Here is a 12,894-nt window from a genome sequence, read left to right as displayed (position 1 = left end):
TGGGATTCAAACCCTTTGAGTACTAGCTGAATCCAATTATGAACTGTTTGTCATCTTACCACTGCCTGTTAGTGACATTTGCAACCATTCATTTACTGTGTGCATGACATCAATATCCAAAGTAAAATATGATATAAAAGATTTAATCAACCTCTCTTGTAAATGCCCTTAACAGCCATTGGAGACCTTTTAATATCACTGACAGGAGAATTAAGTCTCTAAAGAAGGGAACAGTCCAGATGTCTTGAGTATTTATAGAGACCTGTTAACACAATAGACACAGGATTTTTTAAAAGAGCTACTCAAGGTAATTCATAATTCATGGAAGCTGCAATGCCAAGGATCTTAATATTCAGAGGGGTAAATACTAAGGCATGGGGACTTTAAGCCTTATGGATACCAAGCAATATTTAATACTGTCTGGACCTTCTAGTTGACAATAAAATATGAGTCTTGCCCTGGTCCCATAACACCATCGTGGTGGGTCAGGCAACCTTCAGGAGTGTGGTCCAAAATCAGAGTGCTGTGAGGCACACACGTCTTTTCTCTGATGTGTCAGAGGACCAGACTCCTCAAATTCTTGAGAGACCTTGAAGATTCTCTCTGTTAGTGACCACATTTCCCCACAAAGTGGAAACTGGAAAAATAAAGACCATTTAGGCCTGGTGTCAGAAGACTCAGATATGCCTTGAAATAAAGCCATTTGCAGCAACATGGATAGATCCCAAGGTGATCAGACTCAGTGAAAAAAATCAGAGGAAGACAAATTATGATATTGCTCATATGTAGAATCAAAACAAAAATGGTACAAATGAACTTATTTACAAAAACAGAAACAGGTTCACAGAAAACAAACTTATGGTTAGAAGTGAAAAATATATGGTTACCAATGGGGAAAGGTTGGTGTGGGGCATAAATTGGGAGTTTGGGATTGACATGTACATACCACTATATTTAAAGTAAATAATCAACAAGGACCTACTGCATAGCACCAGGAACTCTGCTCAATATTCTGCAATGCAATAATCTAAATAGGAAAAGATTTGGAAGAAGAGTAGATGCCTGTCTGTGTAGAGCTGAGTCACTTGGCTGTACACCTGAAATGAAGACAATGTTGTTCACCAACTATGTTCCAATATAAACTAAAAATTAAAAGGAAAAAAAAAAAAAGGAGACTCAGCTATTCTTAATAGAGTATCCAGAGCACCCAGTGTAGCCCCAGGAGTGTACTGGAAAATGTACCATCTCCTTCTCCCTATGACCAGAGGACAGGACCCAAGTGACCTCATCTTCGAGACAAGGAGGACCCTTAGAGCTATTGAGAGGATCAAATGTGATAAATTACTCGACAGTGCTTTGCTGGCCAGAAGGTGCTGTTGAGTTTTAACGTATTATTATTGCCCCATCGTTTTTCCACTCAACCCTCTGCTTGGCCACTTCTAAGCTTTCACAGTGACAAGCTAGAGGAGGGAGAAATGTGTGCACGCTGTCTTTGAGGCCACTGGAGTTAATGAGTCAAAGACCCTGGATGCCACACTTACGCTCAGCTCGGCTCCTGTAATTGGGATGGTTTGTTGAATGCCTAACATATGGTGGCGCGTTCTACAAATGGCTTCCGAAGTAGCCCTTTCTAATAGAAAATGAGGATTCAAAATGACCCTGGTGACCAAGAGGAACTGCCAAAACTCTGTTGACAGCAGTGGATGTTGAAACCCAAACCACCAGCTGCCACACGCCTTCTGCTGGTATCCCCAAGAAGGGCGGTGGCTGTTCTCTTTTTCTCCCTGCCCTTACAGGGAAAAGCACTTGACTTGGTCACCCTCCCAAACCAGGCTTGAGGAGAGAGATGAGTTCAACCCCTGGGACCACCCCCGTTCTGTCCTTCTCTGCCACCTCCTGTCTCCCTTCCCCACTCAAAGTGAAAAGTGAAAGGGAAGGTCGTGTCCGACTCTTTGGAGACCCCATGGACTAGACAATCCATGGAATTCTCCAAACCAGAATACTGGAGTGAGTAGCCTGTCCCTTCCTGACCCAGGAATCAAACCAGGGTCTCCTGTGTTGCAGGGGGATTCTTTACCAACTGAGCTATAAGAGAAGCCCCATCCCCCTCCTTCCTCCCCCCCCTTCTCCCTCTCTTCTCTCTCTGCATAGCTTCTCCCCAAGAGGTCGCTCAGCCTCAGGTAGGTTATAAAACACTTCTCGAAACTGTGGAATATATCCGCAGTAATCATTTGTTAAACAGAGGCATGGATGTGCCCCCAGGGAAGGGGAACAAGAGGGTGAGAAAGAAGTTTATTCTCCCAGGTCTTTGATGTAAGAAAAATCCTTCTGAGCTGATTTGAAAATCGTTCTGACTTATGCCACAACATTTTCCTTTCAGGGAGAGACTGCTCTCTCTCCAGCATCATCCTGTGTTTACCTGCTTTCATGCCGGTTCCTTTTTTTGATGCTGAGAGGATGCTTGAAATAGAAAAATCAAGTTGACTGAAAGCCTATGGGATTAGCAGCCCATGAAACCTTGAAAAGCTGACCCGAAAGGTCTGGAATCGCAAAGGCTCCAGAAATACACCCTGAAAACTGGTTTGCCTGCTTGATTTTTTCATGCCTCCAGTAGTCAGGTCAGAGTTACATGCTGCCTTTTACCAGATTCCCATCCTAAGTGGGAGCAGTGGAGGATCTGAACTCCAGCAGTCCCTGCCCCATTTCCAGTCCCAGCCCAGGACTAGAGAAAGTGCTACGGTCTCTAGTCTGTAGGGGTGAGTGGGTGTGTTCCCAACGGCCTCAGACCTTGTTTCCTTCATCTGTAAAGTGGAATGATGTTCCCTTCCTTGAATGATGGCTGTCACGTAGCTGGTGCCTGAGAAGTGACAGGGAAGTTGGTGTGCTTTTAAAAAGAAAACTTATCTCTTCTTTTTCAGATTTTGTACACCTGGAACTAACATGACATTGTAAATCAACTATACTTCAAAAAAAAATGCTTAAACTTAAAAAAAATAATAAAACTTAGTTGGGCTTCCCTGGTGAATCAGCTGGTAAAGAATCCTCCTGCAATGCAGGAGACCCGGGTTCGATCCCTGGGTTGTAAAGGTACCCTGGAGAAGGGAAAGGCTACCCACTCCAGTATTATGGCCTGGATAATCCCATGGGCTGTACAGTCCATGGGGTCGCAAAGAGTCGGACACGACTGAGCAACTTTCACTTTGCACCATTATTTTGTCCTTTTTAAAAATTGGGGGGACTTCCCTGGTGGTCTAGTGGTTAAGGCTCTGCCTTGCAGTGCAGAGGACTTGGGTTCGTTCCCTGGTTGGGGAACTAAGATTCCCCCATGCCAAGGGGTATGTAAGCCCTCGAGCTGAAAATGCTGAGCCCCATACTTCACAGCCTCACACACCACAATAAGGATCCTGTGTGCCTCAACCAAGACCCCACACAGCCAAATAAATAAATGAATATTTAAAAAGGAAAAAAGATTTTTCAATTAAAAAGTAAAAAAAAAATTCTTTCTGAAAATGGGATATTTTCTCCCCTCCTTCCTCGCTTCCTCAAATCCAGAACAAAGGTCAAAAGGTTGATGCCCCAGACCAAGTGTTTGATTCCTCCAAGATTTATATGTTGAGACTTCATCTCCAAGTTGGCCGTGGGGACTTTGAGAGGAATCGAAGCACTAAGAGATTGAGCCCTTTGGTCAGCGTCACATGGCTCGTTAAATGGTGGAGTCAAGACTCCATCACGGACCCATTCGCTGTAGGTCCCAAGCTCTGCACATTCCATAGACGGGCCGTCTCCACCTTTGTCGGTGATATAATTCCTTGTATGGCACTTGCTGTGTGCCAGGAGCTCTTCTTGGTACGTACGTACTGGTTCAGTTTCCTGCTGCTGCTATAGCAAATGGCCACAAACACGGTGGTTTAAAAACACAGACCTGGGCTTCCGTGATGGCTCAGGGGTAAAGCCTCCACCGCCGATGCAGGAGACACGGTCCGATCCCGGGTGCAGAAAGACCCCCATGCCGAGGAACAGCTAGGCCTGTGTGTAACTATTGAGCGTGTGCTCGGGAGCCCAGGAGCCACGACTACTGAAGCCCATGCCGAGAGCCTGTGCTCCACAAGCGAGGCCCCACACGGAAAAGCCCATACCCTGCAACTGGAGGGCAGCCCCCACTTGTTGCAACTAAAGAAAAGCCCATGCATCCACGAAGACCCAACACAGCCAAACATAAATTTAAGAAACACAAACTTACCATCTCACCATTTTAGAAGTCCAGAATGGGTCTCTTTTTTTAATTTATTGGGTCTCACTTTTTGAATTTATGGGTCTCTTTGTTGAATTTAATATTGCTTCTGTTTTATGGGTTTTGGGTGGTTTTTTTTTTTTGTTTTTTTTTTTTTTTTGGCTGATCCCTCACCAGGGATCAAACCTACAGCCTCAGCATTGAAAGGTGAAGTCTCAAGCAGGGATCAGACTAGAGCACCAGGGAAGTCCCCAGAATGGGTCTTGTTGGGGTAAAATCAAGGTGTTGACAGGGCTGCATTCCTTCTGGCAACTGTAGGGAAGCATCTGTTTCTTTTCTTTAACAGCTTCTAGAAGCCTCCACGTTCCTTGGCTCGCGGCTCCTTCCTCTGTCTCTAAAGCCAACAATGCCAGATCCCGTCTTTCTCACACAGTTTCACTCTCTCTGCCTCCCTCTCTTGCTCACAGGACCCTCATGACTCTATGGGCCCACCTGGACAGTCCAGGATAATCTGGCATCCCAAGGTCCACTGATGAGTACCCTCAATGCCCTCCATCCCATAACCTAACATATTCACATGTTCCAGATGTGAATCTGGACATCTTTGGAGCAGAGAGCTTTACTCTGCCTATCACATGTATATTCTCTAATTCCCCCAATCCACACAGCAGCCTATTGGCCGCTATTTTGACCATCTTACACAGGAGGTTATGGCTGGATTGTCCAAGTCACATGTCCAATAGTCAGAGATCTAGGGTTCTAAAGACGTCCAGCTCTTCCCACATCCCTAATCACTGCTTAGCCCTTGTGCTTAGGAAATAGGAGCACCAGCAATCTTGAAGAAAATCAGTAGGTTGGAAACATATATGTTCCCAGGTGACCACAGAACCTGGCTTGCCTGGAATAAGCCTGGTTTGCACCTCTTGCCCTGTATTCCTCCCAGAAAGTACCCTTGTTGTTCAGTCACTAAGTCGTGTCCGACTCTTTGTGACCCCGTGGACTGCAGCACGCTGGGCTCCCCTGCCCCTCACTAAGAAAGTGCCCTGGTGGATAGTAAATGTTAGTATAGTGTCACCCTATAGTGACAGTGATAGTAAATGTCACCCTCCCAGAGCTAGCGCAAATCCAATTATCCTTGCTCTTGATGGTTCTGAGCCTTAGTCCCCAGATGGCTGTTGTCTGTAAGTGGACGCCACCTGGGACCGTGCCTGGATATGGGTTCTTTCTTGCTCACAAGTGAATTTCAGTCAACAACGATAGCTGTTTATCAGGAACTCTTGTTGCTAAGTGGTTTCTTTGCTGGGAGGAAAGATCTTCAGACTTCTCCAAGCTTCTCTAAATTCTTTCCATTGTGGCTGTCAAGGGAGACTTTAGGAGCCGCGGTTAAATGCACCCAAAGAAAAAAATGTCTGTGTGAAGATAGATGGCTTTTGCGGGTGAAGTACTGGTTAGTTTTTATTCATCCCTCGTTTTTTGTTTCGTTGTTTTTATTCTCCAGACCGTTGAAAACTGTGTGTGCATTTTAAGGAATCTTTCGTACCGGCTGGCAGCAGAAACGTCTCAGGGACAGCACATGGGCACCGATGAGCTGGACGGGCTGCTCTGCGGTGAGGCCAATGGCAAAGATGCGGAGAGTTCCGGGTGCTGGGGAAAGAAGAAGAAGAAAAAGAAATCCCAAGATCAGGTGATATTGGTGACTCGCAGCTGCATGCAATTATCCCCTCCCCTAATTACAGCATGTTTTGTCTGTGTCTGCAGGTACAGAGCTCTGTGATTCTAGCACACGGTCAAATCACTCATGCATCTGCACAGTTTTCCCTTGGGTATTTCATAGCTGAGACAGTGGAGCATTAAATGATTCCCCTCATGTTCTCCAGCCAAGCCAAGATAGGAAATTTCAAAAAGAGGAAGAGGCCCTTGAGTCCCAGGCAGGCTCTGAGTTGACAGCTCACAGAATCGAGTCAGATGCAGGCGCAGATTCTTCTGTGTGGATTCGCACATCTGTTGAGGTCTTCAGGCAGGCACCTTGCAGGTGGAACAGTTGCACAGAATAGGTGTGGTCTGAGAGGGGAAGCTGAGGAGAGAGGCACAAAACCCCAACGTATTTTATAGCTCTTTGGGGAACTTTTGGATATGCAGTCTTGCCCTTATTGATGGAAAATGGAGTGATTCACAGCCCTTCCAACAGAACAACATTAGAAGTTGGACCTTGGGGGACGATTCTGATGAACTCAGAAAGCCATCCAGCTGGCGAGACATCTCCAAAATGAAATGGCCTTTACCTCTGGCAGCTGTAAGTCAGCTGGTTGCCCTGCAGTAAAGGCCCGTGGGCTATGACTCTAGAAAGGCCTCCACCCCTCTTCCGGGAGCTCCTCTGGGAGGCAGAACCCCTCACCCACAAGGCCCCCAAATGAGGGAGTAATGTGAAAAAGCACCCATCCTGTGGTTGCTGGAAACCCCTGCTACTGAGGTTTGGCCTCTCCTCTGACACTGTGGTCATGTTCCCAACCTCGCCCTGGCCACTGTGGTCATATCTCCAGCTCCTCATGGCCCTGTGGACCCAAGATCTGAGTGTTCTCGGGAGTGGATGACTGAGAAAGTAGAATGGAATCCCCAGCATGCCCCCTTACCAGGTTTTTAATCAAAATAAATATGCAAAAGTATCTATTTAGATCACAGCATGCTATTTTCTAAACTATTTTTGAAATCGTTTTACTTTGAGTGACTGTTAAAGGAACTATTTTATTGAGTCAGGATTAATGGAAATGCATCCTGAAATATAATTCCTACCTGTAACCCAAATGTGTCAGCATTAGCATTTCTGTAGGCTCGGTTCTCGAGCTGTTTGTGGTCCCCGAGGGCTGCTCCAGGCCCTCCTACAGCTTCTGTAACTGTGTGTTCCCATTTAAACTTACCTATAATTTAGCAGACACAGGCTCATTGCCTCTTTGACTGTGACCTTCCACTCTGAGAAGCAAACCCCCAGCACTGCCTTCTCTCCTGTCCTGGGTCAGTGCTCTCTGTCTTGAATCTCTCCCTGATTCATAGGAGCTTTTGCCTTTTGGGAGGATCTTTTAAAAAAAAATTAATATTTATTTATCTGCCTCATATCAGGTCTTAGTTGCAGCTCACAGTCTCTAGAGCCCGGGCTCAAGTTGCAGTGTACAAGCTTCGTTGCCTCACGGCATGTGGGATCTTAGTTCCCCAACCAAGGATCAAGCCCACGTCCCCTGCATTGCAAGGCAGATTCTTAATCACTGCATCACCAGGGGAGTCTCTGAGCTGCGGTTCTTAATTCAGCCACTTAGAACTCTCCCACCGGGGGAATGGACCAGTTGGCCAGCACCTACCATGTACCAGGTATTATACGAAGGGATGTCAGGCACTTCAGTTATCCCACCTGGTTCTTCTGCGCACCAGACCATGATGAGTTCTGAACATGTTCAGTATCAAGTAAGTTAAAGATAGCCAAACAAAGGTATATGGGTTCTTCTAGTTTCCTTTGAGGCACTGTACATCATGGGGCCCAGTCCCCACACTGCTGTACCCTGGGAAGCAAGCTCAGTAAAACTGGAAGGAAGAAAAGCCTGTATGTGAGAATATAGTGGTCCCCGATCTGCCCTGTGGTCATGGTCGCCTGAGTCTCATGTGCATCCTAATGACTCAGAACCTCTGGGATGGACGGGCCCAGGCCACTTGGGAAATCCAACTTGTAAAAATCCAATACTATGGGCTTCCAGGTGGCACAGTGGTAAAGAATCATCCTGCCAGTGAAGGAGATGCAAGAGATGTAGGTTCAATCCCTGGGTCAGAAAGATCCCCTGCAGAAGGAAATGGCAACCCACTCCAGTATTCTTGCCTGGGAAATCCCATGGACAGAGGAGCCTGGCAGGCTACAGTTCATGGGGTTACAAAACAGATGGACACGACTGAGCACACACATAAATGTGATGTTAGCCTTGGCCAAGAAGAAAGAGAAAAAAGGAGAAAGAGAGGGAGAGAGAGAGAGAAAGAGAGTGACGTCGGGGGGGAAAGGGGGTGGAGAGAGAGGGAAAGAAAAGGAGAGAGAAAAAGAAAGAAGAAAGAATATGGGAGTGAGGGAGAGAAAGAGAGAGAGGAAGGAAGGAAAACGGAAAGGAAGAAAAACTTTAAGGTTAAATTCACTCGGACTTCCAGGTTTTCCCTCTAGTCTGTGGCTTGGATTTTGAAGCACATTCCTCTGATGGCTTCCACTCCTGCACTGGTGTCTCACTTAGTAAGATTCTGCCCTGACACCGAACCCTTTCCCCAACTCTGCCAACACGTGCGGGAGGAGTTGACAGGGGCCAGAGAAGCCAGGGGTCAGAAGATAACATTCATGGACATCATCCGAAGATAGAGCCCTTCTTCCACAGTGTTAGCTGCTTCCATGGAACGTTATGGTGTGTGATTTTCCACCTTAGAATGCTATACTTCATGTTGTAATTTGTGATATCAGAAATTCTTTCCTAAGTTGAGGAGGTTAAAATGATTAATGGAATCGTAACGATTTTTTCCAGAAGTCTAAATGAAAATCTATACAGTTTGATTGTTTTTCTTACAATATTCTTTTAAGGGGGGAACAAAGAATTTATTTAAGAAAGTTTTGCTGAAACCATCATAAGTTAAAATACAAAGGAACTTTGTTGTTTATAAAGAGGCTTCAAAGTTACTTCAACCAAATTATAGTTTTTCAAAAGTTTTCCTTCAAACTATGCTCCTACATAATAAAAAACTATTTTGAAGTGCCAGAAAATACATTATCAAGTTTAATGAGGATGTAAACAGATAGAATTCTAGCTTTATAGCTATAAAAATGATAGGATATAATGCATCATTTGGAATCTCTACTGCTCATAAAATCAGGTTTTAATGAATAGAAAGTGATTAGAGAAAGTGTGTAATACAAAGTGAAGAAAGAAAAAAGCAGGTGTGTATATAGACATAGATATATGTAGATAAAACCTGGCCAATTTAGTAAAACTATGGCATAGGCAGATATAAAATACATGCATGTACAAAAAAGTATGTGTTTCTAGAAAAAAATGCAGTAACATCAAAGGCAAAAGATACTGATGGACTCTTCTCGTACTTATGTATTTATAAATTTTCTATGATGGGCATTACATTTGTAATCTTTTCAAATATTATTGAAAAAAATAAAATCCAAAAAGGCACTAACTGACCAAGTCAGTGTTTGTTTGTGCAAATTCATATGTTCTCTTAAATTTAAGATGCCTCAGAGAGGCATAAAGTGAAAGTGTTGGTCACTCAGTCCTGTCCCACTCTTTGCAAGCCCATGGACTGTAGCCTGCCAGGCTCCCCTGTTCATGAAATTATCCAGGCAAGAAAACTGGAGTGGTTACCATTTCCTTCTCCTGGGGATCTTCTGGACCCAGAGATCAAGCCAGCATCCCCTGCCTTGGTAGGCGGATTCTTTACCACTGAACCACCAAGGAAGCCTTTGACGCATCGTATTTCTGTCCAAAAGGACGTTGCAAATTCATTAATTTCTGACTTTGTGCTCAGTGCCTATTGCTAAATTATAAGAAATTGTTACTTTCTCTGGAAACTCTTTGTAAGTAGAACTTCCCCCAAAGCGGTGTGTCTGTCATGTGCCAAGAGACACATCTCACCCAGCAGGGTCCTCCCTGCCTCTGGCAGGGTTTCCTGCCAGCAGCCTGTCACAGCGGGGCAGAGTGGCAGTCCTCTGAAGGCTGAGGTCCAGGGAAATGTGTGTGCATATTCGCTTCAGTTGTGTCCAACTCTGTGCGACCCTATGGGCTATAGCCCGCCAGGCTCCTCTGCCCATGGAATTCTCCAGGCAAGAAAACTGCAGTAGGTTGCCATTCCCTTCTCCAGGAGATCTTCCCAACTCAGGGATCGAACCCAGGTCTCCTGCATTACAAATGGATTCTTGACCATCTAAGCCACCAGTAGGCACAATTGATTTTTCTACTTTTCCACCTTTTGTAAAAATAAGCATTTTTGTTTGTTTGTTTGTTTTTCCATTTGGGATATGGCCAAGGTTCCTGCGATGGTGTCCGGAGATCAGTGGTGCTCAGACATGGATTAGAGGTAACAGGACAAGGCAGCTCTGGCAGCTGACCAGAGCAGACCTGAGCCTTCAAGGCCTGCTCTATGTGAACTTGAGTGAGTCCCGAGAAATCCGCAGAGGAAAACAGAACGAAAACAAGCAAGAGCCCCTAGAACTCAGCATCTCTCTTCTGCTAAAATCACCTGTGAATGTTTTAGTTCACATGGATATATATGTATCCACATGGGTGGGGATATAAATCTATCAGATTCAGGGAAGATTCTGACCCAGCATTTTTATATGGTAGACATTCTCTCTCTCCTGATAATCTTTGTTTAGTGAGCTGAGGTCAATTTAAGAGTATACACTAAGTCCCCTACATACAGATTCCATTCTGAGAGCACATTCATTAAGTCCAGTTTGTTCCTAAGTCCAACAAAGTTAGCTTAGATCTCCAACTAACACAATTGGCCATATAATGCTGTGCGATAACAGGTTTATAATACTTTTCACACAAATAACACATAAAAAGCAAACACAAAAGTAAGTCATTTTTAATCCTATAATACAGTACTTTGAAAAGTACAGTAGTCACAGTACAACAGCTGGCCGATAGGGCCTGGCATCGAGTGAACAGGCGAGAAGAGTTACTGACTAGGGGACGGAAAGGAGGTGGGAGATGGTAAAAGTGAAGCAGCACCAGCAATAGGAGATGGAAGGCAAGCTGCGTTTCACTCTGGCCTGACGAGGTTGGACTTGGAAGTGCATGTTCACATCTTTGAAAGTTCTTGTAAGTTCTACCAACTAAAAGTTTGGTAGATAAGGGTCTTACTGTATTATTAGTATTTTTGTACCTCTTTTCTAGGTTGTTGATGCCAAATGCATAGATTAGTGGTAAGTTTTACTTAAGATATTGGCTTGATAGCCACAAAAGCGCTAGTAATGGGCTTCTGTATAAAGCCTCCAAGGCCCCTTACTTCTTCCACGATAATAGACATGTCTCAGCAGAAACCAGGGAGCTTCCCTGGTGGCTCAGATGGTACAAGCATCTACTTGCAATGTGGGAGACCTAGGTTCGATCCCTGGGTTGGGAAGATCCCCTGGAGGAGGAAATGGCAACCTGCTCCAGTACTCTTGCCTGGAAAATTCCATGGATGGAGGAACCTTGTAGGCTACAGTCCATGGGGTCGCAAAGAGTCAGACACAACTGAGCAATTTCACTTTCCCTTTCAACAGAAACCTGGGCTTCCCAGGTGGCGCTAGTGGTAAAGAACCCATCTCCCAATGTAGGAGACGTCAGAGACATGGGTTCAAACCCCGGGTTGGGAAGATCCCCTGGAGGAGGAAATGGCAACCCACTCCAGTATTGGTGCCTGGAGAATCCCATGGACAGAAGAGCCTGGCGGGCTACAGTTCATGGGATGGCACAGTTGGGCATGACTGGGCATTTAGCAGGCACGCAGCAGAAACCCAAGGCCTTTTCCCCGCACACTTTCCTGGCCCATCCCAACACCCCACCGGCCAGCCTCCCAGCTTCCGCCATGCTGCTCCTCCAGAGTCCTCTTACCTCCTTCCCCTTTTGGAGAATCATCCTTCAAAACCAGGTAAAAGGTCACCTCCATGCTCTCAAGACTTCTACCAAAGCTAAGTGCATCACTCTCTAATCTGCATCTGTGTGGTTCTGTTTATTTCCTCCAAGGTTTTTCACATGATGAGTCATTTGCAGTAGTGGATCTCCTTGAGAGAGAATCTCCTAAGGGGAAAGACTGTGCGGGTCTGCTTTCCGTCTTTGACTTCTGGCCCAAGGCCCAGCACCAGCTGTGCTGAGTGGCAGTTGATCTGTGGTCCAGAAAGGCCTCTAGCTCTTGCTGTGGGGCTGTTCCCGGTGGGTGTGCATAGTTGTGACTGGTCCCTGCCTCCTCAGAGTTCTTCTCAGGACACTGTGCCTTCCAGGGCTGCTGTGAGAAAGGGGTACTCCATAGCCCTTTTCTTTATTGATTTTTGTGTTCTGCGGTGGGCACAAGTCCATAGCCTTTAAGTTTCCATTTGCAATTCAAGCTATTTCTCAGCTTCTCATGGCAGTGCTGTGTTTTATTTGTTTAAAACCTTTCATGTTGTATCAGAGTATAGCCAATTAACAATGTTGTGACAGTTTCAGGTAGATAGGGAAGGGACTCAGTCATGCATATACATGTAGCCGTTCTCCTCCAAACTTCCCTCCTCTCCAGGGTCGTGCGTGGTCGGTCGCTTCAGTCAGTTCCAACTCTTTGTGACCCTATGGACTGTAGCCCACCAGGCTCCTCTGTCCATGAGATTTCTCTAGGCAAGAGTACTAGAGTGGGTTGCCAGACTCCGCTCCAGGGAATCTTCCCAACCCAGGGATCAAACCTGGGTCTCTTATGTCTCTTGCATTGGCAGGTGGGTTCTTAACCGCTAGTGCCACCTGGGAAGCCCATCCAGGAGCAGTGACGCATTTTATTACATTCCGACTCTGCCCTTACCACCAGACCTCAAGAACGTTCTAGATCAGGATAATCATCTGAGCACTTAGGATTCATGGCAACAAGTTTATATGTCTGTATCTCAGAGTCCCCCTAGAGAAGCAGTA

At 45.6% G+C, this 12,894-nt stretch overlaps 1 protein-coding gene across 8 annotated transcripts in view; it reads left to right on the top strand.

Moving 5' to 3' along the window:
- CTNND2 (catenin delta 2) overlaps window positions 1-12,894 on the top strand; it is a 1,048,486-nt gene that overhangs the window by 900,364 nt on the left and 135,228 nt on the right. For all 8 annotated transcript variants that reach the window (XM_070476489.1, XM_070476490.1, XM_070476493.1 and 5 more), the window contains one exon: window positions 5,730-5,915. In XM_070476489.1, coding sequence (XP_070332590.1) covers window positions 5,730-5,915 — 186 coding nt within the window. The remainder of the gene's footprint in view (window positions 1-5,729; window positions 5,916-12,894) is intronic.

This window comes from Odocoileus virginianus, chromosome 14 (genome assembly GCF_023699985.2).
Source record: "Odocoileus virginianus isolate 20LAN1187 ecotype Illinois chromosome 14, Ovbor_1.2, whole genome shotgun sequence".
Lineage (NCBI taxonomy): Eukaryota > Metazoa > Chordata > Mammalia > Artiodactyla > Cervidae > Odocoileus > Odocoileus virginianus.
The sequence above is the reverse complement of the archived record's forward strand: the minus strand, read 5'-3'. Positions and strand labels throughout refer to the sequence as shown.